Here is a 26,545-nt window from a genome sequence, read left to right as displayed (position 1 = left end):
CCAGGGTTCTAGGCTGGCCTCCCTGCAACCTGGGTCAGAGATGGGGTAATGGATCTGTGGCTTCTGGAAGCCTTTGATGCCAGCAGCCTGGCCTCATGTGAACTGGGCTGACTCACCCCCTGCTCAAAACCTCCCATGGCTCCCAGTTACCCTTAGCCAATTGCAAGGCCAAAGTCCTTCCTGGGGCCACCGAGGCCACCCTGACCTGTGCTCTGCTGGCCTCTCCAACCTCACCTGGAGCCACCCCCCCACCCCCCTGGACTTCTTTCCATTTCTGGATTACACCTTGTCCTCTGCGCCTCCAGGCCTTTGCTCACGCCGTTCCCTCTGCTTCAGATACCTTTCCCTCCCCTCCCCTTCCCCTTCTTCCCTCCTCGCCTTTCCTTCTCAGCTCTCGGTCGCCTCCTCCATGGGTTGGTCTGGTACCCCCATCATTTCACTATGGACTCCCTACTGTAATGGTGGCCCGTCAGCCCCCTGCTGGACTTGGAGCCCTGGAGGGCGAGGGCTGGGCCTGCCTTACTCGGCGTCTGGCTCACAGGAGGTGCTCAGCGGGGGTTTGTGGAGGGGGGTCAGGGTTACTGGCAGAGAGGAGTAGCTGAGGGGAGGTGAGAGGAGCTGGTTCACGAGTTGCTGGGTGCCCCCTGCATCACACAGGCATCAAGGACCCAAGCACAGGGTGCAGAGACCTGGGTTCGAATCTTGCTCCTGCCCCCCCCTCAAGCTCCCTGACCTCACTGAGCCTCAGTTTTCTCATCTGTGAGCTGGGGGCAGCTCCAGCCGCCCCCTCTCTGGGGCTGCTGTAGGGCCCTTGGGGGCCATGGTGGAGGGTAGCCAGCCTGCGGTCAGCACTCACCGGGTGCCAGTTCGAGGCTGACTGTCCTGCCCTCTCCCTGCAGGTGACAGCCATGTCGGTGAGGGTGCGGTTCCTGTCCTCTGGGGACACAGGGGCTGTGGGGGTCATGGGCCGGAGCGCCTCCTTTGCCGGCTTCAGCAGTGCCCAGAGCCAGAGGATCGCGTAAGTTCTGCCCGGGCTGTGTGTGGGAGGCTTGTTTGAGGGCCAGGGATCGGGGGGCCGGCGGGGGCATCCTCCTCCCACGCCAGTGACCCTGAGGCTCACTCTCATGCCAGGCCTGCAGCGCAGGGTAGTGTGTGTTTGTGTCTGCCTGTGTGTCTGTGTATGTCTGTGTCTGTGTGTCTGTGAGTGAGACGCTTGGTGTTGGGAGAAAGCTGTAATTTGCTTCAGATCTGAACAGGTGTCACCCTACGTGCTCCTGGCAGTTGATCCTGGAAGCTGATCTGCTTGAGTTTATCAGGCCCACTTGGCAGATCAGAAAACTGAGGCTCAGAGAGGCAGAGCTGCTCACCAAAGGTCACACAGCAAGACTGATTCAGAGTTGGAACTTAGTCTCCTAGGGGCCAGGTTAGGATGGAATGTTCTTCCTGTTTTTTTTTTTTTTTTTTTGCGGTACACGGGCCTCTCACTGTTGTGGCCTCTCCCGTTGCGGAGCACAGCCTCCGGACGCGCAGGCTCAGCGGCCATGGTTCACAGGCCCAGCCGCTCCGCGGCATGTGGGATCCTCCCAGACCGGGGCAGGAACCCGCGTCCCCTGCATCGGCAGGCGGACTCTCAACAACTGCGCCACCAGGGAAGCCCTGTTCTTCCTGTTTGATAGAATGGGAAGTAGGGCCACCTGTGACCTGGGGCAAGTGACTTCACCTCTCTGAGTCTGGTTTCCTCATCTGCGAAATGGGGATCACAAATGTCCCTCCCTCATGGGCTTGTCATGAGGGTACAGTGAAGTGACAAATGGTGAGCTGTCAGCACATGCTGGCACGCAGTAGGGGCTTGTGGGAAGTTTTCCAAGGAGGAGAGACAGGCAGAGACAGGCCTGGTTAGTACTGACCCTCCAGACGTGAGTTCACGGCTGATCTGCGATGTGTCTCCTCCCGCTGCAGGTAATGCCTGGGAGGAGGGTGCGTTTCTGCTCCTGGGGCCACAGCCCTGCCAGCTCAGGCGTGCCGGGCCCCTGGCTCCAGGAATCCTGAGGGCCCCAAACGGCTGCCAGTCTGAACAGCCGTGGTGGGCAGGCAGGGCCCTCAGCCAGAGCAGGGCGCAGAACCAAATCTCATCCTGGCGTTCCCCTACCTGAAACCCTCCGGAGGTTCCCGTCCCACTGAGAGCGTAATCCGGTCCCCACGCGGCAGGGTCTGGCTGGCCAGCCTCATCCTGAGCCCTGGGCTCTAGCCGCATTGGCCTCTCTGTCCTCCAGGCCTTTGCACAGGCCCTGCCCTCGTCCTGGAACCCTCCCCACTGCGATTCACCTGGCCTGGTCCCGCTTAATCTCATCAGGCCTTGGCTTCAAAGCCACTTCCTGGGGGTTGGGGGTGCGGACCACCCGAGCCCGGCAGGCCCTCCTCGTGCTCTGTCCATAGGCTCCCCAGCTGCGCATTAGACCCACCTTCCCCTCCCCCCGCCCCACCCCCCGCCCCACCCCCCATCACTGTGAGGCCGACCCTGTGGTCAGGCCCTCCCAACTCACCCAACTCACTCGCCTTGTCTCGGGGCAGCCCAGCTTCTCGGTTCTGAGGTGTGCCTGGGAGGAGTGGCATCTCAGGGCTGAAATCCTGGAAGCACCCCTAGGAATCCCTAATTCTTTCCACAAGTATTTATGGAGCATTGGCTCTGGTCAGGCCTCGTCCAGGGCTGTGGAGACAGGCCCAGGCCCCGCCCTCCTTTCAGGACGGGGAAAACAATAAGCCAGTGATAGTCAAGATGGATGCCGCTGGTGGCAGGTGCCCGGAAAGGGTTAAAGCAGGGAGGCAGGAGGGCAGCAGGGGGCTTGGAGGAGGTCCCCAGTGAGGCATTTAAACGAAGGCAGAGAGAAGAGGAGCCCATCACGTGCAGACAGGGTGTGGGCGTGGGAAAGCCTTCCAGGCGGAGGGGACAGAGGTGCGAAGGCCCTGAGGTGGGAATGAGCTTTGAGGGACAGAAAGTGGGTGTGCGGCTGGCCTGTGGGACAGTGGTGTAAATGTCCTGGGGCTCCCCGTCCTGCCCCCATCCCCCAACCCTGCAGGGACTACTGGAGGATGTCTGGCTTGGACGGGTTCTGAGATTCCTGAGTGGCCTCCATCGGGCCTGGTTCTCTGTAGTCCCCTTGTCCAGGGGTGAGGAAGTAGCTGCCCGTGATGGCAGAGAAGCAGCACATCTGTTTTTAACTTCCTGTCTCTGTACATAACTTCTGTACATAACTGTACATAACTTCCTGTCTCTGTACATAACTTCTGTACATAACTGTACATAACTTCCTGTCTCTGTACAGCTCCCAGGGATCTGGACCCTGGCTCTGGGGCTGGACGGTCTGGATCGGGTTTCAGGTCTCACCTCTGGCCTTATTTCCCAAGTAATCCAACCAGGTTGAAACACGGCCACATTGCCAAGGTGCTCAGCAGCGGGGGCAGGTCAGGCAAAAATAACCTTAGACAGGAGAGCAGAAGAGCCTGGCTCCACTTAGATGTCCCCAGCCCTTACCCCTGCCCTGGCACCTGAAGCCCCTTTGCCTCTGGACAGTGTTGTTGTTTTTTTCTTTATTGTGTAATCAAAGAATTCACTTGGGGAAGTAATCTGGTGAGGAAATTTTACACTAAGGTTGAATGACTGCTATAACAAGGCCACATATAATAAATATATAATACTATATTATAGCATAAGGCCGTACATAATAAGGTGGGCAGATGAAGAAGAGAGCCGGGCCCTGACACTGTCCCATTCTGCCCTGACTGACAGGCACAGGCTGCTCTTAACCCCTTCCTGCCATCCCTCAGCCAGGTCTCCCCTCCCTCAGGCAGGGACCCTCTTGAGCCAGGAGACCCTGCAAGGTCCGCACCACCTGGGAATTCCTCCACTGGGACGGCTGGGAAGTGTAGGTGTGAAAACCAAGCAGCAGCCCTTGATTTTCAAGGAGAGGAGGCTAGAGAAAGGGGGCAGAGAGGAGGGCTAGACCTCAGAGACATGTATCGGGAGAAACAGGCTAGTACACGTGAAGCACCCAGAGCAGAGCTTGACCTTTGCGAGTGCCGTGCGCGTGTTTGTCATCATCCCTGGGCGTCTAGTACCACCAGATGCAGGAGGAAAGGTGCGCTTACAGCCAGCTTTGAGTCCTCACCTGAAATGTGTCCAGTCGGTCCTCTTATTTATTGCCCCGCCCCCAGCCCCTCCTACCTCCGGATCCTGCACCTGCAGCAGCCGTGCACCGGGCCTCCGATAGTGTCTCCCAACGACACCAGGTAGAAGGGCTGGCCCAGCGGCCTCACGTGAGGGCTGGGGCCCATGGGTCACACGTGCCCATCTGGAAGCTCGTCTGGCATGCCGGGGGATGTTTAATATTTACTGAGTCCTCTCAGAACTGCTGTGACATCCGCCCCTGGAGGTTGCTCCCTGCCCTGGCAGTTGTGGCACTGGGCCAGACATGAAACCTGATTTCGCCATCCGGAGACTGCACGTACATCACCGTCCCTGGAGGGGCTGGCCACCACACCTGCTCTGCTGAACTTCAGACAAGAGCACTGGGTTCAGAGCTTCCCCAGGAGCCAGTGCTATCAGGCACAGCCACAGAGCGAGGGCGAGGAAGTTGCCAGGTAGATGGAAGTGGGATCCAGCCGAGGGCACGCATCTGCCGGGGACTGTGGGACTCTGGGAGCTGGCAGGTGAGCGGGGCTCCTGCAGCCCCACCTCCAAGCTGCTCACCCACCCCACCTGCCTGTCTGCCCACCTGCCGGGGACCCTAGCCTGTCTGAAACCTGCTTCTCTCGAGGCTGCAGCCCTGCCTGTCCCTGCCAGCCTGCAGATGGCAACTTTGTGGAGGGTGTGTTCCAAGAGGTGGCTGACGTGGCCTCCGGGAGGGTCGGGGAGGAGGGAGCACAGTCCCTGCCTGGGCTCTGCAAAGTGTCACTTGACATATAATATATGAATAACAGCAACGGCAGGTGCAGGGGTGAGCTTAGTCCCCAGGGCTTGCGTGCACATTACCCAGACTCAAACATCGCCTGATTGGAGGAACCTTCCCTGTTCACCCTTTGCATTCATTATCCTGCCTTTGTTTTTATTCTTGGCACTAGGCACTATCTGATATATAATTTTTTTTTTTTTTTTTTTTTTTGCGATACGCGGGCCTTCCACCGCTGCGGCCTCTCCCATTGCGGAGCACAGGCTCTAGGCGTGCAGGCTCAGCGGCCATGGCTCATGGGCCCAGCCGCTCCGCGGCATGAGGGATCCTCCCGGACCGGGGCACGAACCCACGTCCCCTGCATCGGCAGGTGGACTCTCAACCACTGCGCCACCAGGGAAGCCCCTATTATTCTTTTAATCCTCATATCCAAGCCCTCATTTGACAGATGAGAAAACTGAGGCTCAGAGAGTCTTGGCAGCTTTCCTGAGACCACGCAGCTTGGTGGCAGTGGGGTGAGACTCAGCCAGGTCTGCTGACTGCCTGGGGCTCTGGCCACTGTTCCCAAAGTGCCTGCCCCTGAGAAGGGCTTGGTCCAGACCCCTGCTCTGACCACGCCCCCCCATCCCTTCTCACAGAAAGTCCGTCCACAGGAACTCAGTGAGGTCTCGAATGCCTGTGAAATCCTCCAAGATGTATGGCACGCTGCGGAAGGGGTCTGTCTGCTCGGATCCCAAGCCACAGCAAGTGAAGAAGATCTTTGAAGCACTGAAGAGAGGCCTCAAGTAAGGATGGCTATTCGTGGCCTTTAACAAGTGCATTCTTTGTCCTCGTCTGCTCGGTCCTCTCTGCCTCTTCCTGGGGAACGTGGGTGGGTCTCTGCTGTAAGAGGCCACAGAGGGAGCTCCTGGTTATCTGTTTAGTCAACAAGCATGTCCTGGGTGCAGCCATGTGCTTGGCCCTGTCCTTGGGCACCTGGGACACAGTGAATACGGCAGGGGGACCCTGGTCTCATGGAGCTCACGGTGTGGAGGGGGAGACGGTGATAAAAAGTAATGTGATCAATACCGTAACTTCCACGAGCCCAGAGGGCAGTGAGGGAGGTGATGGAGAGACAGCGTGTGGAAGGCCTGTCACACAGGGCTGCCCAGAGAGCTTCACTGAGGAGGTCCTGATGGTTTCCGAGAAGGAGCCATTGTGCTGGCCTCTGGGGGACAAGCATCTTGGGCAGAGGGAACGGAACGGGCAAAGGCCCTGCAGTAGGAGCTTGCACAACAGCTGGAGGTCAGGGAGGCTGGATTCAAGTGAGGAAGAGACTGACTGATTAACTGAGCAGAGGTGGGAACAGGAAGATTCAGTCACTTATTCCCCATATTTTTATTGAGGGCTTATCAAGTGCCAGGCGCAGGGTACGGGAATGAACAAAACACAAAAACCCCTGCCCCCGCGGAGCTGACATCCCAGTGGGGGACACACAGACAATAAACAATATAGAAAAGTAGGATAGAGAGTATGTCAGGGGGTGGTAGCTCCTATGGAGGAAAACAATCAGGGTAGAAGGTGTGCGGTTGATTTTAAATAAGGTGTTCAAGGAAGGGCTCACTAAGAAGGTGACATTTGAGCAAAAACCTGAAGAGGTGAGCCCTGCAGATGACGGGAGAACATTTCAAGCCAAAGGAGCCACTTGTGCAAAGACCCTGGGGCAGGAGCATGATCGGCCCATTAGGGGCACAGTGGTCGGGTCAGCATGGGAGCTGAGGTGGGGGGAGGGGTATTCGCACATTTGCCGAATGGAAGGCTTTTCCTTCTTCCTGGGATGCCCTGTCCTGCTCTCCACCTCTTGTGACCTGCTCTTCATCCCTCACTAATTAATAATAATAATAATAACAGCGGCAGCACCTCTATGACTTGTTTGGTGCTTCGTGTCCCTGATGCCGTGAGAGACTCTCTCAGCCTCCTTTTCCAGGCGAGAAACTGAGTCCCAAAGATGGGAAGCATCTTGTCCAGGATCCCACAGCCAGGAAGCAGAGAGTGGGGCTCCAGGGCCAAGGCTGCCTGCCCTGCTGTCCCCTGGGCTTAGGGTAAATGCCACCTCCCTCCGTGCCGGTGCCTGGCTCCCTACGCAGGGGTCATCCCACAGTGCGCCCGGCGCTGGTGCTGAGAGGGAGCCGGGGATGTGCCCAGAGGGTGGAGGCCTATCTCCAAGGTGCCGCTCTCCCAGGAAAGCTTCTGGTGATTCCTGTGAGGACCGCACATTTGAGACGTGTCTGGGGTCAAGGGCATCTCCTTCTTCCTGGGGAGCCCAACCCCTGAGGGAGCTGTGGTCTGACAGAAGGTAGTGTAAGTGGGCCCAGAGAGGGTGAGTCACCTTCCTGGGGTAAGCCAGCAAATCTACAATGGAGCAGGACGGGGCCCCCACCTGGCCCCCAAGTCCAGACCTCAGGTTTCATGTCCGAGTCTCTTTTTGGCGGAAAACACAACATGAAAAGTCCCCTCGGGCCCATGGCTTTTTCTGTGCCTTCCAGAGTGGGTTTGTCAGGCCCCTTTCTGGGCCTGGGCATCCAGGCAGCAGGACGGCCTGCCTTTGGCTGTGAGGGAGGTGTGCTCTCTGTAACCTCCCCACGGGCTGGGGTGAAGATACTGGACTCTGGAGGCCACTGCCTGGTTTCAGACCCGGGTTCAGCCTCTTCCCTGCTGTGTGACCCTGCGCTGAGTTGCTTCAGGGTCAGTTTGCCCATCTCTAAAATGGGTATAATAACAGTAGCTCCTGTTTGCAGGGCTGTTTGGGGAATTACCTAAGGGATTCCCCATTTTGTACAGCGCTGGGCGCACAGCCCTGGGTGTGTGGGATGTGGAGGCTGGGCGAGCTGGGACTGGGCTTCCTGGGGGTGGGCTGAGTCTGCCCTCTGACCCCTGAGCCTGCTGAGCAGTCCCTGCTGGTGGCCGTGGCTGCCTCCTCCCTGGAACTCTGCTCATCTGCCTGTTTCTTTCCTTTCTCTGCTCCTTTTCCAACTCCTTTTCCTTGTTCTCCTCACAGGGAGTATCTGTGCGTCCAGCAGGCCGAGCTGGATTACCTGTCAGGACGCCACAAGGACACCCGCAGGAATTCCAGGCTGGTGAGACCCCTCCCAGGCCCTTCCCAGGCGAGCAGCCTTGGCCAGGGTTCCAAGATGGACCCTCTTTCCCCCCGTTGCCTGCATCACGGGTGTGACTCTCAGTCTCGGAACTCAGAGGCCTAAGGAGTGGGCTTTATTTTTGATGAATGAACCTCACTTGGACCTGGATGAATTTAACCTCGCAGACTGGTGGGAAGCTCCCGGCAGCCCCCCGCCCTCACATGGTGCAGCAGTTCACACATCTTTGGGCCACCTCCCTTTAGTGCTAGAAGTAACTGTAAGGTAGGCGAGTGTGCAGAGGGGTGTCTACGTTAGATGGCCCTATTCTGTAGCGCTTGGCCATCTGGGCCCCCTGCAATCAGGGTGGCTTACATGATGGCAGGAAATTGGATCAGGCATTGAATCCAGGGTGTGTCACTGTGCCAGTGGCCCTGACACCATCCGTCCTTGATCATCCCTGCGTGTTCCCACAACGTCCAGCGGCTCTGCAGTTTTGCTCTCATCCGAGTGGCATCTTTGAGGCTGCCCTGGGGCCTGTCTAGCCCAGGATTCACCTGCTCTGGGCTTCTGCCATCCCCTTAGCAAAGCCAGATTTAGAAGAAACAAAACAAACGCCACAAAAAACCAATACCAAAAACAAACCAAAAAAATAGGATTTCCAGTTAAATTTGATTTTCAGATGACAAATCAATTTTCAGTATGTCCCATGCAATCTTCAGGACACAGTTATACTAAAAAAAAAAAAGTATTCATTGTTTATTGGAAATTTAAATGTGACTGGGGGTCTTGTATTTTTTTTTTTTTGCCACGCTGTGCAGCATGCGGGATCTTAGTTCCCTGACCAGGGATCAAACCCGTGCCCCCTGTAGTGGAAGCGTGGAGTCCTAACTACTGGACCACCAGGGAATTCCCTGGGTATCTTGCATTTTATCTGCTGGCACTGCCAGGACCCCACTGCTGGGTGCCTGCATCTCTCCAGTGGGGAGGCTTTCTTTTGCATCTTGGGGAGTCCTTCCCAGCCCCTCTTCTCTATCCAGCTGCTGCCTTGTGAAAACCCCTCCTGTCCTTAATGAGAACTTCTGGAAGCAGAAACCAGGAGGCCTTGATGTCTATGGTTTTCTCTAGCTCATTCCAGCCCTGCTCCTCCAAGGGCCAATGCAGAGAGCGGGCCACCGGCTTGACGGAGGGACTGCAGACACGAGGGGGTGGGGAATGAATCTATCAAAGTCATGTCCCCTCACCTCTATATCCTGGCCCCAGCAAAGAAGACCTCGGGGGTCGACAGGGTGGGAGATGCAGGGCTCCCAGCCTGCCGGCCCACTTGGAGAAGGGAAGGCCGGGCAAACTCACTCATGCCTTGTCCTGGGTGGGCAAATGGGTCAGTGCAGAGGCGGAAGGAGGCGCTGCCTTGTTTCCGGCCCTTCCGAGCACTTGCCGGGCCTCCCTCTCTTGTGGGTGTGGCTGTTCTCACGTCCTCCGGTCTCTCTTTCTCTGTTCTAGAAGTAACTCTAAGGGACGCAAGGTTTATGTAAAGGTCTGTATGTGTTAGCTACTCCCATTTCATAGGTGGGCACACTGAGGCAGGGAAGGGGCAGCAACTGCATTGGGGCCACCCAGAGGGACGATGTACCTGGGGTCCGGTTCTCAGTTTCTGAGAAGTTGCTGTGCAGTTACTTCTCTTTCCAAAGCCTTGGGAACTTTCCTATTTCTTAATTTCTTGCATAGAGTTGTTTTTGTGTGTGTTTTTAAAGAAAATATTTATTTATTTTGCCTGCGCCAGGTCTTAGTTGCAGCACTAGGGATCTTTTAGTTGAGGCATGCAAACTCTTAGTTGCGGCATGCATGCGGGGATCTAGTTCCCTGACCAGGAATTGAACCAGGGGCCCCTGCATTGGGAGCGTGGAGTCTTAACCACTAGACCACCAGGGAAGTCCCCTTACATAGAGTTTTAATTTCATAATCCTACACGTACAATGTCACATAAATGCATACGTAGGAAAACAGACGTTGGCACGGGGTTAATCCATTTTTCCTTCTTGCCTGACTGGTTCCCGTCTGCAATCTTCTCTGTTCCACCCTGTTTAGCCCTTGAGGACAATCTAGTCTTTATCTTTCCATATTTTCCTCCCTGGTCACATACTCATGCAAATATACAGATTGTGCATATAGAGTGGTTTGGTTAACAGTTGTCTTACAAAAATGAAATCGCAACTTACATACTCTCCCGCCTCTTAGTCCTTCTCCTTAGTGGATCGCCAACCTTGTGGAAATGCGTCCAGGCTCAGATATAGTGACTCTAACCCATGTGGGCAAAGCAGGGCCTGTTTTGGAATTAAAGTTTATCCGAACACAGCCCACACCCATCATTTACATATTGTCTGTGGCCGCTTTCATGCTCCAGTGGCAGAAACCATGTGGTCTGCAAAGCTGCGATATTTACTATCTGGCCCTTTATACAAAGGTTCCCCCATCCCGACAATATATTCTTTTCATTGGCTACACCGTGGCCCCCTGCGAATCTGGATGGACCAGTCCAGATTTGCAGTTTCCTTAGACCTGAACTCCTGGGTGGTGCTGGCCGCCTCTCCCCACTCTCAATTCCTCTGGTCATGGCTGAAGTCACCCCTTAAATAATCAAATTGCACTGGTTCCCCTCTTGTTGAGTTTACACCGTCCTTTACTCTTCGTAACTACCCTGTGGGGTCGGTGCTGTTGGTACCCCACTTTACATAAGGAAATGGAGGCTCAGACAGGTAGAGAAACTTGCCTGGGACACACAGCTGGCAAATAGAGTCAGGCCTAGAGTTGCCTCACCCAAAGCCCGTGTGTTTACTCATTCTTCCTGCTTGGCCTGGACCACAGCTTGCTGACTGCAGGCCTCAGAGGACGGAGTGGCCGCTGGCTTTTTGTCCTCTGAGCTCAGGCACCCCTGGGATGTAGCCTCATGGTCTTGGAGGAGCACTGGAGTCCTGACTCCCTCCTTCCTCTCCTCCCCTGCAGGCTTTCTATTATGACCTGGACAAGGTGAGGGAAACTCCTGTCTGCACGTGGTAAGCAAGGTGGGCCATGGCTGGGCCTGGCTGGATGAGAATAACGTCTTCGCTTGCATTCCATCCTCCTGGCTGTCCCATGGGAGGAATACTTGGGTTTCCTCCCCACTTTACAAATGGGGAAACTGAGGCTCAGTGATGCGCCTTCTTTAGGGATGGTGAGGGGCTGGCCTGGCGTTGAGCGCAGCTCTGTGTGTCAGTACCTGGAGGAGGGTGGCAGGGGCTGGGGGGGAGTGTGGGCAGGCTACTTTTGAAGCATCTTCTCTTCTTCTGGGAGAAGCAAACACGCTCTGTGGAAAGGCACATTCGGAAGATGGAGTTTCACATCAGCAAGGTCAGCCTGGCTTCGGGGGGTGTCTCCCGGCTTGCTGGGCCTCTGCTGGGTTAGCAGTGGGGCGGTGGCGGGAGGTTCTCTGGGTGCCAGGTGGCTGGAGAGAGCCGAGGAGGAGCAGAGCCTGCAGGGGCTGAGCCCTGAGATGGGGATCAGGGGGTTGGGGTTAGAGGGCTGGGAATGTTGAGTCCCACCACCCGATCATACAGATGTGATTGCAGAGGCCCAGAGAGGGACAGGGATTGGCCCAGGGTCGCACAGCAAGTGCCTTAAGCTTTATATTCTGCAAACTCTTCCGTGAGCTTGCTCTACTCCCGCAGGAGCCCAGTGGGCGGACAGAATATCACAAACCCACCTTCCCTGTTTCACAATTGAAAAATCGGGCAGGGAGAGGGGAAGCGATGCACCCACCCGGCCAGTTCACTAGTTTTTACTGTGCACCCGCTGGGTGCCAGCCTCTGCCAGGTGCTGGGGATGCGGAGCGGACGAGACAGACTTGGTCTTTGCCCCGCGGGCGCACAGTCTACGGGGGTGGGACAGCCGGGGTGGGGTCGGCTGCTCGGGGGCGAGTGACTGGCAGGTCGGGGCTCCGCCCCTCGGCGTGGGCCGCGCCCAGTAGCCCGTGCGGCGCGCCCACGGACCCGTGTGCCCCGCAGGTGGACGAGCTCTACGAAGGCTACTGCATCCAGTGCCGCCTGCGAGACGGCGCCTCCAACATGCAGCGGGCCTTCTCCCGGTGCCCGCCGAGCCGCGCCTCCCGAGAGAGCCTGCAAGAGCTGGGCCGCAGCCTGCAGGAGTGCACCGAGGTGGGCGGCGGTGGCGGGCAGCGCCGCGAGGGTCGGGCCGGTCTTGGGGCTCCCTGGGCCCTGAGGAAGCCTCTCTCTCTGCCCGGGGGCCTCTGTCTGGCAGGGTCTGTGCGTCCCCCGTGGCCGAGCCCGGGGGCAGGCGGTGAGCCACCTTGTGTGGGGCTTTGCAGGACATGTGGCTCATCGAGGGGGCCCTGGAGGTTCACTTGGGCGAGTTCCACGTCAGGATGAAAGGTAACAGAACAGGGCTGAGAGTGGCTGGGCCGGTGCCAGTGTGGAGGGAGCATCAGGCCTTCTCGGGGACCCTGGGCCTTGTGCGGAGGGTTGGTCAGAATCCCGGGGGTCCAGGCCCAGCCCGCGTTTCCACTCCTGTGACTTGTGACCTCGGGCAAGTCCTATCCCCTCTCTGAGTTGAAAGTGAGGGCCCAGGCCTGTCCACTGTCATCATGAAGGCCTATCCCCCCATCCCCCGAAGCTGATACACCCTGTGATGGGGGGGGCTCCTCGTGTGAGGGCCTGTGACCCATGGGGCAGGGACGGAGGAGAGTGGAGAGGAGATTAGCCCGTCTCTGTGTTCCAGGCTTGGTGGGCTACGCACGCCTCTGTCCGGGAGACCAGTATGAGGTACAGCCACGCTCCGGGCGGGATCAGACCTCAGGGCTCCTCACCAGGCCTTTGGGGGTTGGGAGCTGCTGGCAACCAGGGCCCCAGCTGGGTTTCTGTCCCCGCCCCGACCCAGTTGGCAGGGAGGGCCCCCAGGCAGGGGGCAAGGGGGGCGGCTGACCCCTCCCTCCGTGGGCCTGGCCCACAGGTGCTCCTGCGCCTGGGCCGCCAGCGCTGGAAGCTGAGGGGCCGGATCGAGTCTGACGACAGCCAGACCTGGGACGAGGAGGAGAAGGTCTTCATCCCCACCCTGCACGAGAACTTGGAGATCAAGGTGGGTGGGGCTTAGGGGCGGGGCCGGGGCGCCGCGGGGGGCGGGGCTTGGCTCCGACACCACCCAGAACTCCCCATCCCCGCAGGTGACAGAGCTTCGGGGCCTGAGCTCGCTGGCGGTGGGCACAGTGACCTGCGACATCACCGACTTCTTCACAACCCGGCCGCAGGTCATCGTGGTGGACATCACAGAGCTGGGCACCATCAAGCTGCAGCTGGAGGTGCTGTGGAAGTGAGTCGGGGTAGCCGCCTCCCCCTGCCCGGGGCCCACTGCCCCGACTGGAGGCCGGCCCCAAACTCTCACCCAGAGAGGAGGGGGCGGGGTGGGGGGAAGGGGGCTCGCCGGCTCCCCCTGGTGGCCTAACCACGCCTTAGCATCCACCTTGGGCAGCCCTGCCCTCATCCTGCCCCCCAGACAGGCTGGGGCCCAGACCCTTACCTGCAGCCCTGCCTACCCCACCGCCCCCGCCCCTCTGACTTTTGATTCCCTTCTCACTTTTGACCCAGTGGCTGTTAAAGACCTGGCTGGGGACTTCCCTGGTGGTCCATTGGTTAAGACTCCACGCTCCCAATACAGGGGGCCCCGGTTGGACCCCTGGTCAGGGAAAAAGATCCCACATGCCGCGGCTAAGAGCCCGCATGCCACAACTAAGAGCCCGCATGCCGCAACTAAGAGCCCTCATGCCACAGCTAAGAGCCCGCATGCTGCAGCTAAGAGCCTGCATGCCGCAACTACGACCCAGTGCAGCCAAATAAATAAATATTAAAAAATAAAATAAAATAAAGACCTGGGCTGGCCAGGACCCTTTCCAGCAGCCTCCTGTGCTGGGTTCCTGGGAGAAGCCTGCCTCTGCCCAGGAGGACTGGCTTTGCTGTGCCCACCTCATTCCCCGCTGACCCCTGCCATCCATCAGGCATAACGCCGAGTGGTCACCTTGATTCCTCCCTGGGCCACAGCCCACAGCCCCATGGATGGGGGACACGTGTGAGAACGACCCCTGCCCAGGATGGGGCTCTCCACTGTGCATGCCATTTCAGGATCGCTGGTGGTTTCCACAGGTTTTGGTTTTGGTAGCAGAGCTCTTTCTCCCAAATGAAACCTTGGGTTTCGAGGAAATTCCCTTCTCCTCATTCCCCAGGGCAGGTGCTGCAGGAGCAAAGGGGCTGAGACGCACTTCCTCTACTCTGGTGCTTCTTGTGACCAGTTGGGGCCGGTCTCTCCTTCCTCCCTGGGGTGGGGTCTGAGCCGGGGTCACTGGAGCCACTGCCCTCTCCCCGGTGAGCTGGGTGAATTTGGACAAGTGACACCCCAGCTTCAGTGTCTTCATTTGTCTAGCGGGGCTGAGCACGCCTCTCAAGTGTACGGGGCAGGGGGTGGCCCAGCGCCATGCAGCCCCAAGCCGGGCAAGTCCAAGGACCCGGGTATCCTGCCGGCCTGCAGCTGCCCTGGGCAGGCAGTGCCTCTGAGCCTCAGGCCCTCGTGGCTGGGCTGGGCCCCAGGTGTTGCGAGCTAGGCCTGTGTGCAGGGAGGCACGAGGCAGGGAGGGCTGACCCACGCCTGCCTGCTCCAAGGGCAGGCGAGGGCCGGGCTGACGCATCACTTCCTCACCCTGGATCTGCAGCCTTCCCTGTGACTGGCGCCCCCTGACCGATGAGGAATCTGAGGGGGGCAGTGACGTGGCTAACCCAGAAGACGGCAGAGCCGAGTGTCCACCTCTGGTCTGCTGAGCTTCTCGAAAGGCCTCTAAAGGGGGGTGTCATTCACCTGTGTGGCGGCCGAGTGCCGCCCCTCGCCATCTGGCTAAGGGCGTTCAGGGCAGCGAGCCTCTGAGAGACGTGGCCAGAAGGGTTGAGAACGTGGATTTGGAGTCCCCTGGCTGTGCCTGCCCCTCCCCGAGCCTCCACCTCCTGGGTCCTGTCTGTGCTCCAGTGTCCTCCGGCCACCGATGACACCCTGGCCTCTGCTCTCCTCCAGCCCGTTTGATACCGAAAGCTTCCTGGTGTCGCCCAGCCCCACGGGCAAGTTCTCCATGGGCAGCAGGAAGGGCTTCTTGTACAACTGGACACCCCCGAGCACCCCCAGCTTCCGGGAGAGATACTACCTGGTGAGTGAGCCGCGCCGGGCAGGGGTGCCGTGGTTCTAGCTGGGACCGGGAGTGGGGGGGACTCCCCAGGGGCCAGCACAGGGGGTGGGCTGAGCAGCAAACTTTGGGCTCAGCCTCCCTTGTTTGGGGGTCATCCTGGGTGTTTTTCTGTACTTTTTCTTTCTCGCAGCCAAGCCCTCCATTCTGGGGCCTCTGGACTTGGTCCTGGGCTCGGCTGGTTCTTCCGGATGCCTGGGATGGGGTTCTCTGGATGGTTCTACCACCCCAGCCATGACCTTGGCCTCCAGTCTGTTTTACCCTTTAGTATACGTTTCCAGTAGGTAATACCTTAACACCCTGTACAGTAAAATACCTCTTTCCTGTGGCCTCCAGGGACCTGGGTCCCCTCCTTAGCACCAACTACTCTTGTCACCTTCCTCCATATTCCTCCAGAGATGCTCTGTGCCGTCTGGGAGCAGATGCCTCTTCCCCAGCCTTTCTCCCACAGCAGCCCTTAACCGAGTGATGTACTGGACACTGTCATTCCCAGAGCGCTCCTCATTCTTTGTTTGCACGGTGCAGCATTCCACATTTGGCTAAAAATCGCACTTTGTTTAACAAGATATTGAGGTTCAGTTATTTGCTGTTACCAACGACGGGGCTGTAAATAACCTGGTGCACACGTCATCCTGCATGTGTTCAAGTATCTTCCCAAAGCAGGTGCCCCAGTGAGGGTCCAGGGACAGAGACAAAAACAAGGACATTCTGTCAAGCCCAGAGGGAGGGTGATGCTGAGCTGGATGAACCTGTCTCCCGCCTCTGGACCTTAGGTGCGGAAGGCAGCTTTATATGAGCTGGGCAACTTGTGCATTTAGAGGAAACGTGATTGTCTGGCCAGGGTGGTCCCAGTGTACTTTGGTTGAAAAATCATCTATGGTTAAGAGCATGGACTCTGGAGCCAGATGGCCTGGGGTCCAAATTCTGTCTATGCCTTTCATCTGCTGCGTGACCTTGGGCAAGTCATTCAACCTCTCTGGACTTCAATTTCCGTATCAGAGAAATGAGAACAACAGCACCGCCCTGATGGGGCTTTGTAAGGGTTAAATGACTTAGTTAATGAGGAGTGCTTACAAGAATGCCTGGCAAAAACAGATGGTGCTGTCTGAACATCAACCATTATTATTGGTTCGGTTGGTGAGGGGGAGGGGTTCGGGTTTATGTCAGCTCGCCTGGATTAAAACTCTCGCACTTTGATCCTCGCCTGTGTGGCCTGAGGATGAGCCAGTGCCCACCTTCAGGGAGGTGTGGTGATGGTTAAATGAGGTCTGACTCAGAGACTGGGGCTGGAAAGAAGGGCATTAGAAGGGTGATGAGGGATAAGGGCAGAGAGGTGCCAGGCTCTTATCAGCACTTCCGGGCTGCCAGTCACCTTGGTGGACCTCAGTCATCCTGAGAATGTGCGTATGCAGAGCAAGGGTCTGTGGGGGAAGCCCTCTGGGGGCCTCGCTGTGATCCCTGGGGCAGCTGGTGAGTCTGCTCCCGCATCCCCCTCTCCAGTCTGTCCTGCAGCAGCCGGCACAGCAAGCCTTGCTGCTGGACAGGCCGAGGGCCACCTCCATCCTCAGCTGCCTGTCCGACGGTGACCTTCGGGGGCCTGGCCTGCGGAGCCGGAGTCAGGAGCTGCCTGAGATGGACTCCTTTAGCTCCGAGGACCCCCGAGACACTGAGACCAGCACAACAGCATCCGCCTCGGACGTGGGCTTCCTGCCCTTGGCCATTGGCCCCAACACCTCCATTGAAGAGGGGGCCCAGGAGGACCCCCCACCCCTGGGCCTCCTGCCAGAGGTGTTCCACCTGGCGGAAGGCTCATTTGTGGAGCAGCCTGGGTGGAGAAATTTGGGAGTAGAAAGCCTCGACCTGCCACGGGGCTCCCCCTTCCGCAACCACGTGATCCCCGGAGGCCAAGAAGGCCACCATGAAGCAGAAACCGAGGATGGAGTGGATGGGCCCGGGGTGCCCCTCGAGAGGCCCCTGCAGGATGTCCTGGATTTACTGAGGTCCACGGACCCTGCCCCGCCCCAGCTCCGGGAGCTGGAGTACCAGGTCCTCAGCTTCAGGGACCGGCTGAAGGTACGTTTATTCTTTGCTGGGCGGAAGTCCTGCTTTGCTGATGGTGTGACAACTGGGAGTGAGATCTTGGGGCAGGGAGCCGGGGCCAGCACCCTGGCCTCACCCCTGTGTAACCCAGGTGGGCGATGTCTCCTCTCTGGGCCTCAATCTGTTCATCAGTCCAATGGGTGTAACAACGGCTCTCAACGACCTGGGAGGAGGATTATAAGAGGAAGTCGGGGCTCAGTGTGGATAACTTGCTCCATGTCCAGCCAGATCCCAGCCCCATCTCACATCTTCTGACCTGGGTGGGTGGGGCTGCAGCTCAGCTTTAAAATTCCCAAGTCGGGGCGTTCTCAGGGTCAGAGCTGGCACTGTGGGAGGCCCCTCACAGCCACACGCCCCACACCAAAACTTCTCCACAGGGCCCACGCCAGGGGCTGTCCTTGGGTGGCTCTCAGAGGTGCTGGCCTGGGCAGGTTATTTCTGTTTTTTTGGTTTACATATACAGATGTACATAAGCTAAAATGTATACTTATATATATATATATATACATATGGCATATATATACAGCATATATACATACAGCACCTACCTAGACATCAATTTTTTTTTTGGCCGTGCCCCAAGGCTCGTGGGATCTTAGTTCCCCAACCAGGGATCGAACCCGTGCCCCCTGCAATGGAAGCACGGAGTCCTAACCACTGGACCTCCAGGGAAGTCCCCATACAGCAATTACTTTATGGAACCACTGTCTTTTGTGTTCAGTTCACTGGCACTGAAATAGTTTAACAGCTCTCATCAAAATTCGTTTCGGTTATTCCAGCCCTGACCCCTCCCCCAACATTACAGTTCAGCACAGGTGAAAGTTTAATTTTTCACTTTATATCTAGTAACTTTAAAAACACGTTCGCTGTTTACCACTGCTGTGGTCTTTAAAAAGGACCTGCCAGAAAATTTCAAGAAAAAAATTTAAGAAGTAACGTCACCCTTTTTGTATTTCTTAGCGGCGTTAGTGTGTAGAACCATGCGGGTCGGCACGCACGCAGCTTCTGCCACATACCTGTATTTTTTTTTTTTTTTCTTCTGTACGCGGGCCTCTCACTGTTGTGGCCTCTCCCGTTGCGGAGCACAGGCTCTGGACGCGCGGGCTCTGTGGCCATGGCTCAGGGGCCCAGCCGCTCCGCTGCATGTGGGATCCTCCCGGACCGGGGCACGAACCCGTGTCCCCTGCATCGGCAGGCGGACTCCCAACCACTGCGCCACCAGGGAAGCCCCCATACCTGTATTTTGAAAAATACACTTTGCATAAACAACCTAAAGTAATACCACAATAGGACAATAATTTTAAACATCGAGGAAATTTTTTTTTTTTTGGGCAAACCAAGTTAGAACAATACAAATGATTATAGGCTATGGTGTTTAGTTTGACTTTTTCAAGAGAAATTATACACATAGGTATAGGTGTATAAATTCACGTATTTATATTCATGTGTATATGTGAGGATTTAATGAGGATTTAATTTTATACGTGTGTATATATATACACGCAGTTAATTCTCACTATTCACAGATTCTGTTTTTGCAAATTCATCTACTTGCTGAAACGTGCTTGTGATGCTTTCGTGGTCATTCAGAGGCACGTGCAAAGGGGCAAATAATTGGAGTCCCCTCATGTGCAAGTTCCCAGCTGAGGCTGAAGGAGATGACACCCTTCCTTCTTTTCTCAGCTCATACTGCACCCAAGTGTCCTTTTCACCGAATATTTAGTGCTACGTTTTCCACATTTCTGTACTTATTTCTGGTGATTTCGCTGTTTGAAACAGCGCCCAAGTGCCAGGCTGAGGTGCTGGCCAGTGTTCCTGACGTGCCTTATGGAGGAGATGTGTGTGTTGGATAAGCTGTGTTCAGGCGTGAGGTAAAATGCCACTGACCTTGGGTTTAGTGTATCAGCGGTACAGCGTCTATATTAAATAAGACGTCTTTAAGCAGACACACAGAAAACAAGGTTACGTATTGATGGGTTGATGAAAACGTTGACCAGAGGCTCACGCCTCTGCATCTCCCCTGGGAGCAATTGTTCAGTTTCAAATCCAGAGATCACGACGTTACACACCGTAACTACCGTGAACAGCAAGAACTGTGTGTGTGCGCATGCGCCTGTGTGTGCGCGCATATATATATGTATATATATGTATATGTATATATATATATATATTTTTTTTTTTCTATTGGGCAAGGAAATCTCTGCAACTAGTCTTATTCTTCTGTTGTTGCTCAAGGTTTTCTCTTTGGGCTCAACTTTCAGGAGCCCAGTTCTGGCTCTTGGGGCAGCATCTACTTGGGCTATGCCTTCGGTGCACTTTGTGTGAGACGAGGCCCCTGGGGATGGGAATCAGCCACAGCAGACTTGCCACTGGGAGACTTGCCCAGACTTGCCACTGGGAGGGGCCTTGGGGACGCGTCCCCTTGCCCGTCCCTGACGCAGGGGATGGCAGCCCTGCTGAGGGACGGTGACCAGGACGCCGTTAGGGTGGGTATGCTGGGCGGGTGGCCGGGCTGCCCTGAGTTCCGGCTGTCCGTCCATCCGTCCGCAGCCCCGCGGAGCCCGCCGGGAGCACGCGTCCGCCGAGAGCCTGATGGAGTACATCCTGGAGAGCTTCTCCTTCCTCAGCGCCCACATCACCCCGCATGAGTTAGCCCTGTTTGGGGGCTCCCAGGGTCCCCGGTGAGTGCGCCCGTCCCAACGCAGCCCTGGTGACCAGCCTTGGGGCCGGGCTCTCCCACAGCCCGGCCCTGATGTCTGTTTTCTTTATTGTGGCCCCGGCCCCGCCCCGCACAGAGCAGGTCCTCCGTGACCACTGAGTGAACGAGGATACCTCAGCCTGGCCCTTAGCCTTCTGCTCCGAGCGATGGGCTTTTTTTTTTTTTTTTTTTTAATCTTAAAAAATAACAATAGCGCACTCAGTAGGACCTCTGACCTCTGCGGAGCAATTGCCCAAGCGACCCCGCTCCCAGTTCCTTCTGCACAACGGCCCGCCCTCACCTGTGACACCAACTGCGTTCTCGGTGAAGCAGCTCCCACCTGCCCACTCACACTGGCCTGAGCGCTTCTCCTGCACCCAAAGTTCAGCAGCACAGAAGCGTGTGAACAGGCCACATTTCTACTCTCTTCTCACGATCCCATGGGGAGGGTGTGGCACCTCCACCCCCCTCAGGGCTCAGGCTCAGCCCCTGCCCGGAGCAGACACAGTGCTGGGTACGCTTATGTGTCACTCACCCCTCACGGCCCCGAGCTTGGGGTTCCTGCCCCCACTTTTCAGATGAATAAACTGAGACTAGGGGAGGCTGACTTATCCAGAGTCACAGAGCTAGGAATTAGTTGGAACCTTAGGCTTCTGCTACAAATTGCACACCCTGCAAGGTGCGGGGGGGGGGGGGCCCCAATGCCATCCCAGCACCTGTTTTGAGTTGTTGCTACCTTTTGCTGCTTCTCCTTTTCTCTTAGTTTTCTCCTCAGTTTAACTCCATCTCCTTGGGACCTGGAGTTGGCCTCCCTGATCAGAGCTCTCCAGAGAGGGAGGGTTTCCTCTACCCTTGGAGGGAGCTGAACTGCTAACCGAACGGTCACCCAGTTCTTCTCAATTCAACTCAGAAAGGACAAGACTCCACCTCCACCGCCAGCGCTGAAAGCGCCGTCCAGGGAGCTCACGGCTGGTGCCCCAGAGCTGGACGTGCTGCTCACGATTCACCTCCGAATCTGCAAAGCGCTGCTGCAGGTGGGTGAGGAATGGGGGAGGGTGGGGTGGAGTCGGGTGGGGTGGCAGGTTCAAAGCGGGGGTGCTGGTGGTGGTGCTGGTGAATAGTCATGGGGTCCTTATACAGCCCAAGCCCTAAACCGAAGGCAGTGGTTGTGTCTCTTTGAGTGGCAGATGCCAGGACTCCAATCCAAACTGGCTCAGCCGAAAGGAAATTTTTTGGCTCGTAGGATTGAAAGACCCAGAGGTGGGCTTCAGGCCCAGCTGGATCCAGGGTTTCAAACGTCATCATGACTGAGTCTTTCCCTCTCTCAGCTCTGCTTTCCTGTGTTGGTTGGCTTCACTTTCTGGCAGGCTGGCTCCTGCCGGTGGCAAAGGTGGCTCCTGGCAGCTCCAGCCTGCATCCTGTCGTCTCTACCCCTTTAGCAAAGGAGGAATCCCCAGATGACAGTCAGGGAGCTACCATCGGGATAGAAGAAAGGATGGGCACAGGGCAGGTGGGCGCCACAGGCATGGTGGTTGACCTCAGAGGGCATGTTCTGTGCTAACCCGGAGCATCATGGGTTGCTTCCCAGAAACTGGACTCTCCTAACTTGTCGAAGATGGTCCAGGAGTGCCTCCTGGAAGAAGCTGCACAGCAAAAACAGGTTCTGGAGACGCTTTCTGTGCTTGATTTTGAGAAGGTCAGCAAGGCGACATGCGTTGAAGAGAGTAAGTACCTGTCCTCCATCCACGGACTGCCCGTGTGCGTGGCAGGAAGTGATGAGGATGAAAGCCCAGGGGGCCTCCTCTCCCTTCCCAACACCCAGAGTTAAATGGAGCCCAGGGGACATGAGTGGGGGCAGTGGCTGGGATCAGACACACACTGTGGGGTGGGAAGGGAGGCCCGCTAGCCTTGGTTAGCTGTGTGACTCTGGGCAAAAGATTCACCTCTCTGAGCCTCAGCTTCCCCATCTGTACAGGGGAGGCCGCTGGGTAGGTGTCAGTGAAGGAACCCCAGGGCACATTCAGGGCATACAGTGTGTGGTCAGACAGTAGCTGTAACCCCAGTTCTGCCCCTGCCCCCTCTGTGGGACTTCCCCTTGTCCATAAGGAGAGGCTGGTGACAGCAGCAGCCCCAGGTTTGTCGTGAGGGCTGCAGGTGGTGACCCAGATGAGGTGCTCACAGCCGAAGCTGCTTGTCTCTGCGGGTCACAATGGGACGTGGGAAAGGGACTCTGCGTTAGGCCAGGCCATCCCTCCTCCCCGACCTCTCAGGGCCTAGTGGAAGGACATCTCTGGGCTTCCTCACTGCCTGCTGTTCCCCACCGCCAGTCAGGCTTCTGAGCCTGGGCTTTCAGTCATCCCGCAGGCCACGCGGAGGAAGGGGTGCCTGAAGCTGTGGAGAGGCTGCACGGAGCCCGGCGCGGTCCTGTCCTGCCCTGGCACGGTGCTGCTGGACCAGCTCAAGAAGACGTTCCTGCACAGAGTCAGAGGGAAATACCCGGGACAACTGGAAATAGGTAGCCCCCTGCCTGTGCCCGCCCGCCTCAGAAATGCTTTGTGGATCCTCTGGGGCCTTCAGCATTGCCTCGGCAAGCCTCCTTGTAGCCCCGTCTCCACCTCTGCGAACGCCTTCTCGGCATGAAGTGGAGGCCTTTCTGAAATTGACAGCAAGGCATCTCCTTTTCCTGGGGAGAGGAGGGAGGAGTCCGTGAAGCCGGGAGGCTGCAAACGTTAGTGGGCTCGTGCACCTTTCTGATTCCATGGCTTCCACCAGAACCTTAGAGGGGTTGAGAAGGAGCCTTTATGGGAAGGTAGGCAGGACTTTACCTGCCCCATAGCGGTGTCTTGAATCTTGGCTGGACTCTTTCCCAGAATGCAGAGCTGCAGCACTTTTCTCTGTTGACAACTGAAGGGTGACATACTCCAGGCAGTGGCTCTGGGCCTTAAGCAGTTCTAACCACCTGCATATTCCCAGGCCCCGGCTCTGTGATTCACATCGAGGGGCGGGTGGGGCCCAGGGCACACGGATGCACCGCAAGACTCCCACCTCGGGCCTGTGGGCCTTAGCTGGAGCACGCCCCACGCAGGCGCAGGGGGCGCAGGGAGGGACACCCACCCACACGCCATCAGAGAGCCTTTAAAGTGACCCGGCCGTGGCCAGCTGAGCGGCGCCAAGGGGGCGGGGTCTCGGTCTCCCCTCATGTCGTGTCTGTGTGTTGCCAGTGTGCCGCAGGCTCCTGGAGCAGGTGGTCAGCTGCGGCGGGCTGCTGCCCGGAGCCGAGCTCCCTGAAGAACAGACCATCACCTGGTTCCAGTTTCACAGCTACCTGCGGAGGCAGAGTGTCTCCGACCTGGAGAAGCACTTCGCTCAGCTCACCAAGGAAGGTAGGGGCTGGGGTGGGGGGCACATGGCCTCAAAGCAACACACTGACGACAAAGGAGTGTCCGTCGTGGAGACCTCTGTCTCGGCTCGGCTCTGGGAAGCCAGTGTTTCAGAATCACTGTGTCTTTCTCCTCCAGCTGTTCTTTCGAGAACCAGGTTTAATTAGATTCTACATTCAGCCCACGTAGAAATGAGCTCCCAGGGCAGGAGGCTTTACAAAGCACAGAGCAGAGGTCAGAACTGGACAGGAGGGCTATTGCTGGGCTGGCCGGAGTCCCTGAAGTATGGACCTGGGGTTTATTCATTTTCAGGGTGTATTTGATCCCTTGCTAGAAAGCCTTCCTGGAGATTCCAGGAGGCCCCCTTTGAGACCAATCCAGGCTGTCCACTTGGTGATCACACGGGCTTGTCCTGGGATTTGCTTCTCCCTGGCTAATGCACGAGCCACAGCTGTCCAGCCCGGCGCAATCAGAGGGGACCCCGGGCCTCCTTTTTTCTGTCTCTTGTAGTAACACTCGTCGAGGAGCTGCAGTGCGTGGGCCAGGCCAAGACAGTCAGGAAGCTGAAGGGGAAGCAGCTGGGCCAGCTCCAGCCCCTGCCCCAGACGTTGAGGGCCTGGGCGCTGCTCCAGCTGGACGGGACCCCACGGGTGTGCAGGGCGGCCAGTGCTCGCTTGGCCAGCGCAGCCAAGAACAAGAGCTTTCGGGAAAAGGTACGGTGTGGGAGGCGGCAGCCCCTGGCTGCAGGTGTGTGAGTTGGGGGGAGGTGGAGGGAGGTAGGCTTCCTCTTGGAAAAACAGGGAGCAGTGAGTGACTGGGGGCTGCATCTGCGGCCGGTATGTTGATGTAGAGATACTCCAGACAAGAACACAGCCTTCCGCAAGCCCTCACCACTGGCAGCAGCCAGCCAGCCCTGGGGAGGGAGCTGGCGTTGCCAGGCGATCAGTGGTTAGCAGCATGCCACGTGCTCACCACCTCATTCAGCTCAGTGTTTCTAAAGTACCTTATCTATTTGGTCTCTGAGATGTCACCTGCACGTAGAATGTCTCTTAGAATTCTGACAGTCACCCTCATTTACTTTCAACTAATGTGTGTGGCTGGCTGTTTCGTTGTGCTCGGTTCACTTGAAAACCAAGAGATTGGACCCCTCTGCCTTTTAGGTTCCTGAACACCTGTGACTCTTCTAGATTTTGGGTACCAGCCCCTGTGGTGGGAGAAGGGCAATACTGGGGCCTTGGTCTCGGGCTCACCCAAGTGCCAGGCACATCCCCACGGGCCCCTCCCCCATGCTTAACAGCCCTTACAACAATTTTGCAAAGCAGTTGCCAGCTTTCTTTTCCAGCTGAACCGACTTGGCCATGGTCATGTGACTGACAGGGCGGGGTCAGAGCTGTGACTGGGGAAGAGTGAGGAAGGGAAGAGATGCTTTTCCTTCTGGCCAAGGCAGCAGCCTCACCGAGGCTCCCTCTGTGTTCACTTCTGCTGTCCCCGCTGGACAGTGGGTTTCTCTGATTCAGCATTTTTTTTTTTTTTTTTTTTTTTTTTTGCGGTATGCGGGCCTCACTGTTGTGGCCTCTCCCGCCGCGGAGCACAGGCTCCGGACGCGCAGGCTCAGCGGCCATGGCTCACGGGCCCAGCCGCTCCGCGGCATGTGGGATCTTCCCGGACCGGGGCACGAACCCGTGTCCCCTGCATTGGCAGGTGGACTCTCAGCCACTGCGCCACCAGGGAAGCCCTCTGAGTCAGCTTTTTATCTAGATGGCAGTTTCGGAACGCATTTTGTAAACAGTACTAGAGAAAAAGAGTTTTCTTATGTCGTGAGCCTCAGCCCAGGGACCAGCGTTTTTAGATAAATTGAATGCCGTAGCCTACAACTCGACACTGCGCACACCTGCTGTCAGCATTCGGGGGATGAGCCGTGGGCACCGTAGACTTTGCTCTCACCAGCCCCCCGTTCACAGTAACCTCATTTCCTAGGCTTTGCTCTTCTACACCAACGCCCTGACCGAGAACAATGCAAAACTCCAGGAAGCTGCGTGTGTGGCGCTAAAACATCTAAGGGTGAGTTTAACCCGTCCTTGGTGGGGATAGAGGGAAGCCTGCTTGTGGTTAATGCTGAAGTTAGTTCATTTCAAAATGATCCCACTGGGACCGAAAGAAAGAAAATCACTGCCAGTGAAGAAGCACCGTAAAGAGCTGGCTGTAGAGGAACAGCCACCAGCTCCAGCAGCAGAAGCTCTGATGGCAGAGGTCCCTGGGAAACAGTGCCCGTTTGCTCTGGCTTGGTGTGAACAAGCAGGTGGCCCCAGAGACTCACTTTTGAGCTCTTGGATTATATGGTTTAATATCCTCAATGAAAAATGTTCTAAGAGCACAATAAGCTCATTGTAGAAAAAAGAGAGTGTAAAAATACAGCAATGCAAAAATTATCCATCCTAATTCTTGAGCATCTCTGTGCATAAAGCTTTTAAAATTTATATGGAATTCTGAATTACTTCCTTAGGCTAGACTTAGTGTTATCCCAGGGCCAGAGAATGCATTGATAAATGTTTTTGAGACTCATGATACCACACACCCATTTACACTCCCGAAAGCAGACAGGAGGGGATGCCCGTTTTACCTCAATCTCATCTTCATTTGTAACCCTTATTTAAAAAAAAATCATTGCCATTCTGCTAGATGACAAATGGTCCAATACAGACTAAATTCATTCTGGAATGAACCGGCAGGAAATTCTACAAGGACCATCTGGTTATAATCAAATAACCAGTGAGTGTTAGGGTGCCCACTAGGGGAAGCTAAAGTGCACTCTGGTCCTTGGCCCTGGAGGTGATCAGGTGGTCAGCTGTGCCTGAACCAGGTCAGACCTCCTCTCCTGGTCTGACCTGGAGGGCAGGGTTGGGAGAAGAAGACGGGGTAGAATGGTCCAGGAGAAAGCAGGTGTTCTCATTTCCAACACGGGCCTTTCCAAAGGTGTCAGGATTGAAAACATGAGATGCTGCCAGTGGCACTGTGATGAACCTGAGGCCACAGGAGAAACC

At 56.7% G+C, this 26,545-nt stretch overlaps 1 protein-coding gene across 6 annotated transcripts in view; it reads left to right on the top strand.

Annotated features, from left to right (window-relative positions):
* The window catches only part of RIPOR3 (RIPOR family member 3), a 70,234-nt gene that overhangs the window by 41,915 nt on the left and 1,774 nt on the right, over nt 1-26,545 (top strand). For 5 of the 6 annotated variants that reach the window (XM_030839074.3, XM_060285087.2, XM_060285089.1 and 2 more), the window contains exons 2-20: nt 900-1,018; nt 5,585-5,731; nt 7,984-8,062; nt 11,063-11,086; nt 11,393-11,446; nt 12,100-12,249; nt 12,420-12,483; nt 12,830-12,873; nt 13,061-13,186; nt 13,272-13,417; nt 15,161-15,290; nt 16,827-17,399; nt 19,977-20,107; nt 21,035-21,158; nt 21,713-21,848; nt 22,478-22,639; nt 23,346-23,507; nt 24,015-24,217; nt 25,482-25,565. In XM_030839074.3, coding sequence (XP_030694934.2) covers nt 900-1,018; nt 5,585-5,731; nt 7,984-8,062; nt 11,063-11,086; nt 11,393-11,446; nt 12,100-12,249; nt 12,420-12,483; nt 12,830-12,873; nt 13,061-13,186; nt 13,272-13,417; nt 15,161-15,290; nt 16,827-17,399; nt 19,977-20,107; nt 21,035-21,158; nt 21,713-21,848; nt 22,478-22,639; nt 23,346-23,507; nt 24,015-24,217; nt 25,482-25,565 — 2,658 coding nt within the window. The remainder of the gene's footprint in view (nt 1-899; nt 1,019-5,584; nt 5,732-7,983; nt 8,063-11,062; nt 11,087-11,392; nt 11,447-12,099; nt 12,250-12,419; nt 12,484-12,829; nt 12,874-13,060; nt 13,187-13,271; nt 13,418-15,160; nt 15,291-16,826; nt 17,400-19,976; nt 20,108-21,034; nt 21,159-21,712; nt 21,849-22,477; nt 22,640-23,345; nt 23,508-24,014; nt 24,218-25,481; nt 25,566-26,545) is intronic. The other variant, XM_060285091.2, reaches the window with a different exon arrangement.

The sequence above is a fragment of the Globicephala melas genome, chromosome 15 (genome assembly GCF_963455315.2).
Source record: "Globicephala melas chromosome 15, mGloMel1.2, whole genome shotgun sequence".
In the NCBI taxonomy this organism is placed as follows: Eukaryota; Metazoa; Chordata; class Mammalia; order Artiodactyla; family Delphinidae; genus Globicephala; species Globicephala melas.
The sequence above is the reverse complement of the archived record's forward strand: the minus strand, read 5'-3'. Positions and strand labels throughout refer to the sequence as shown.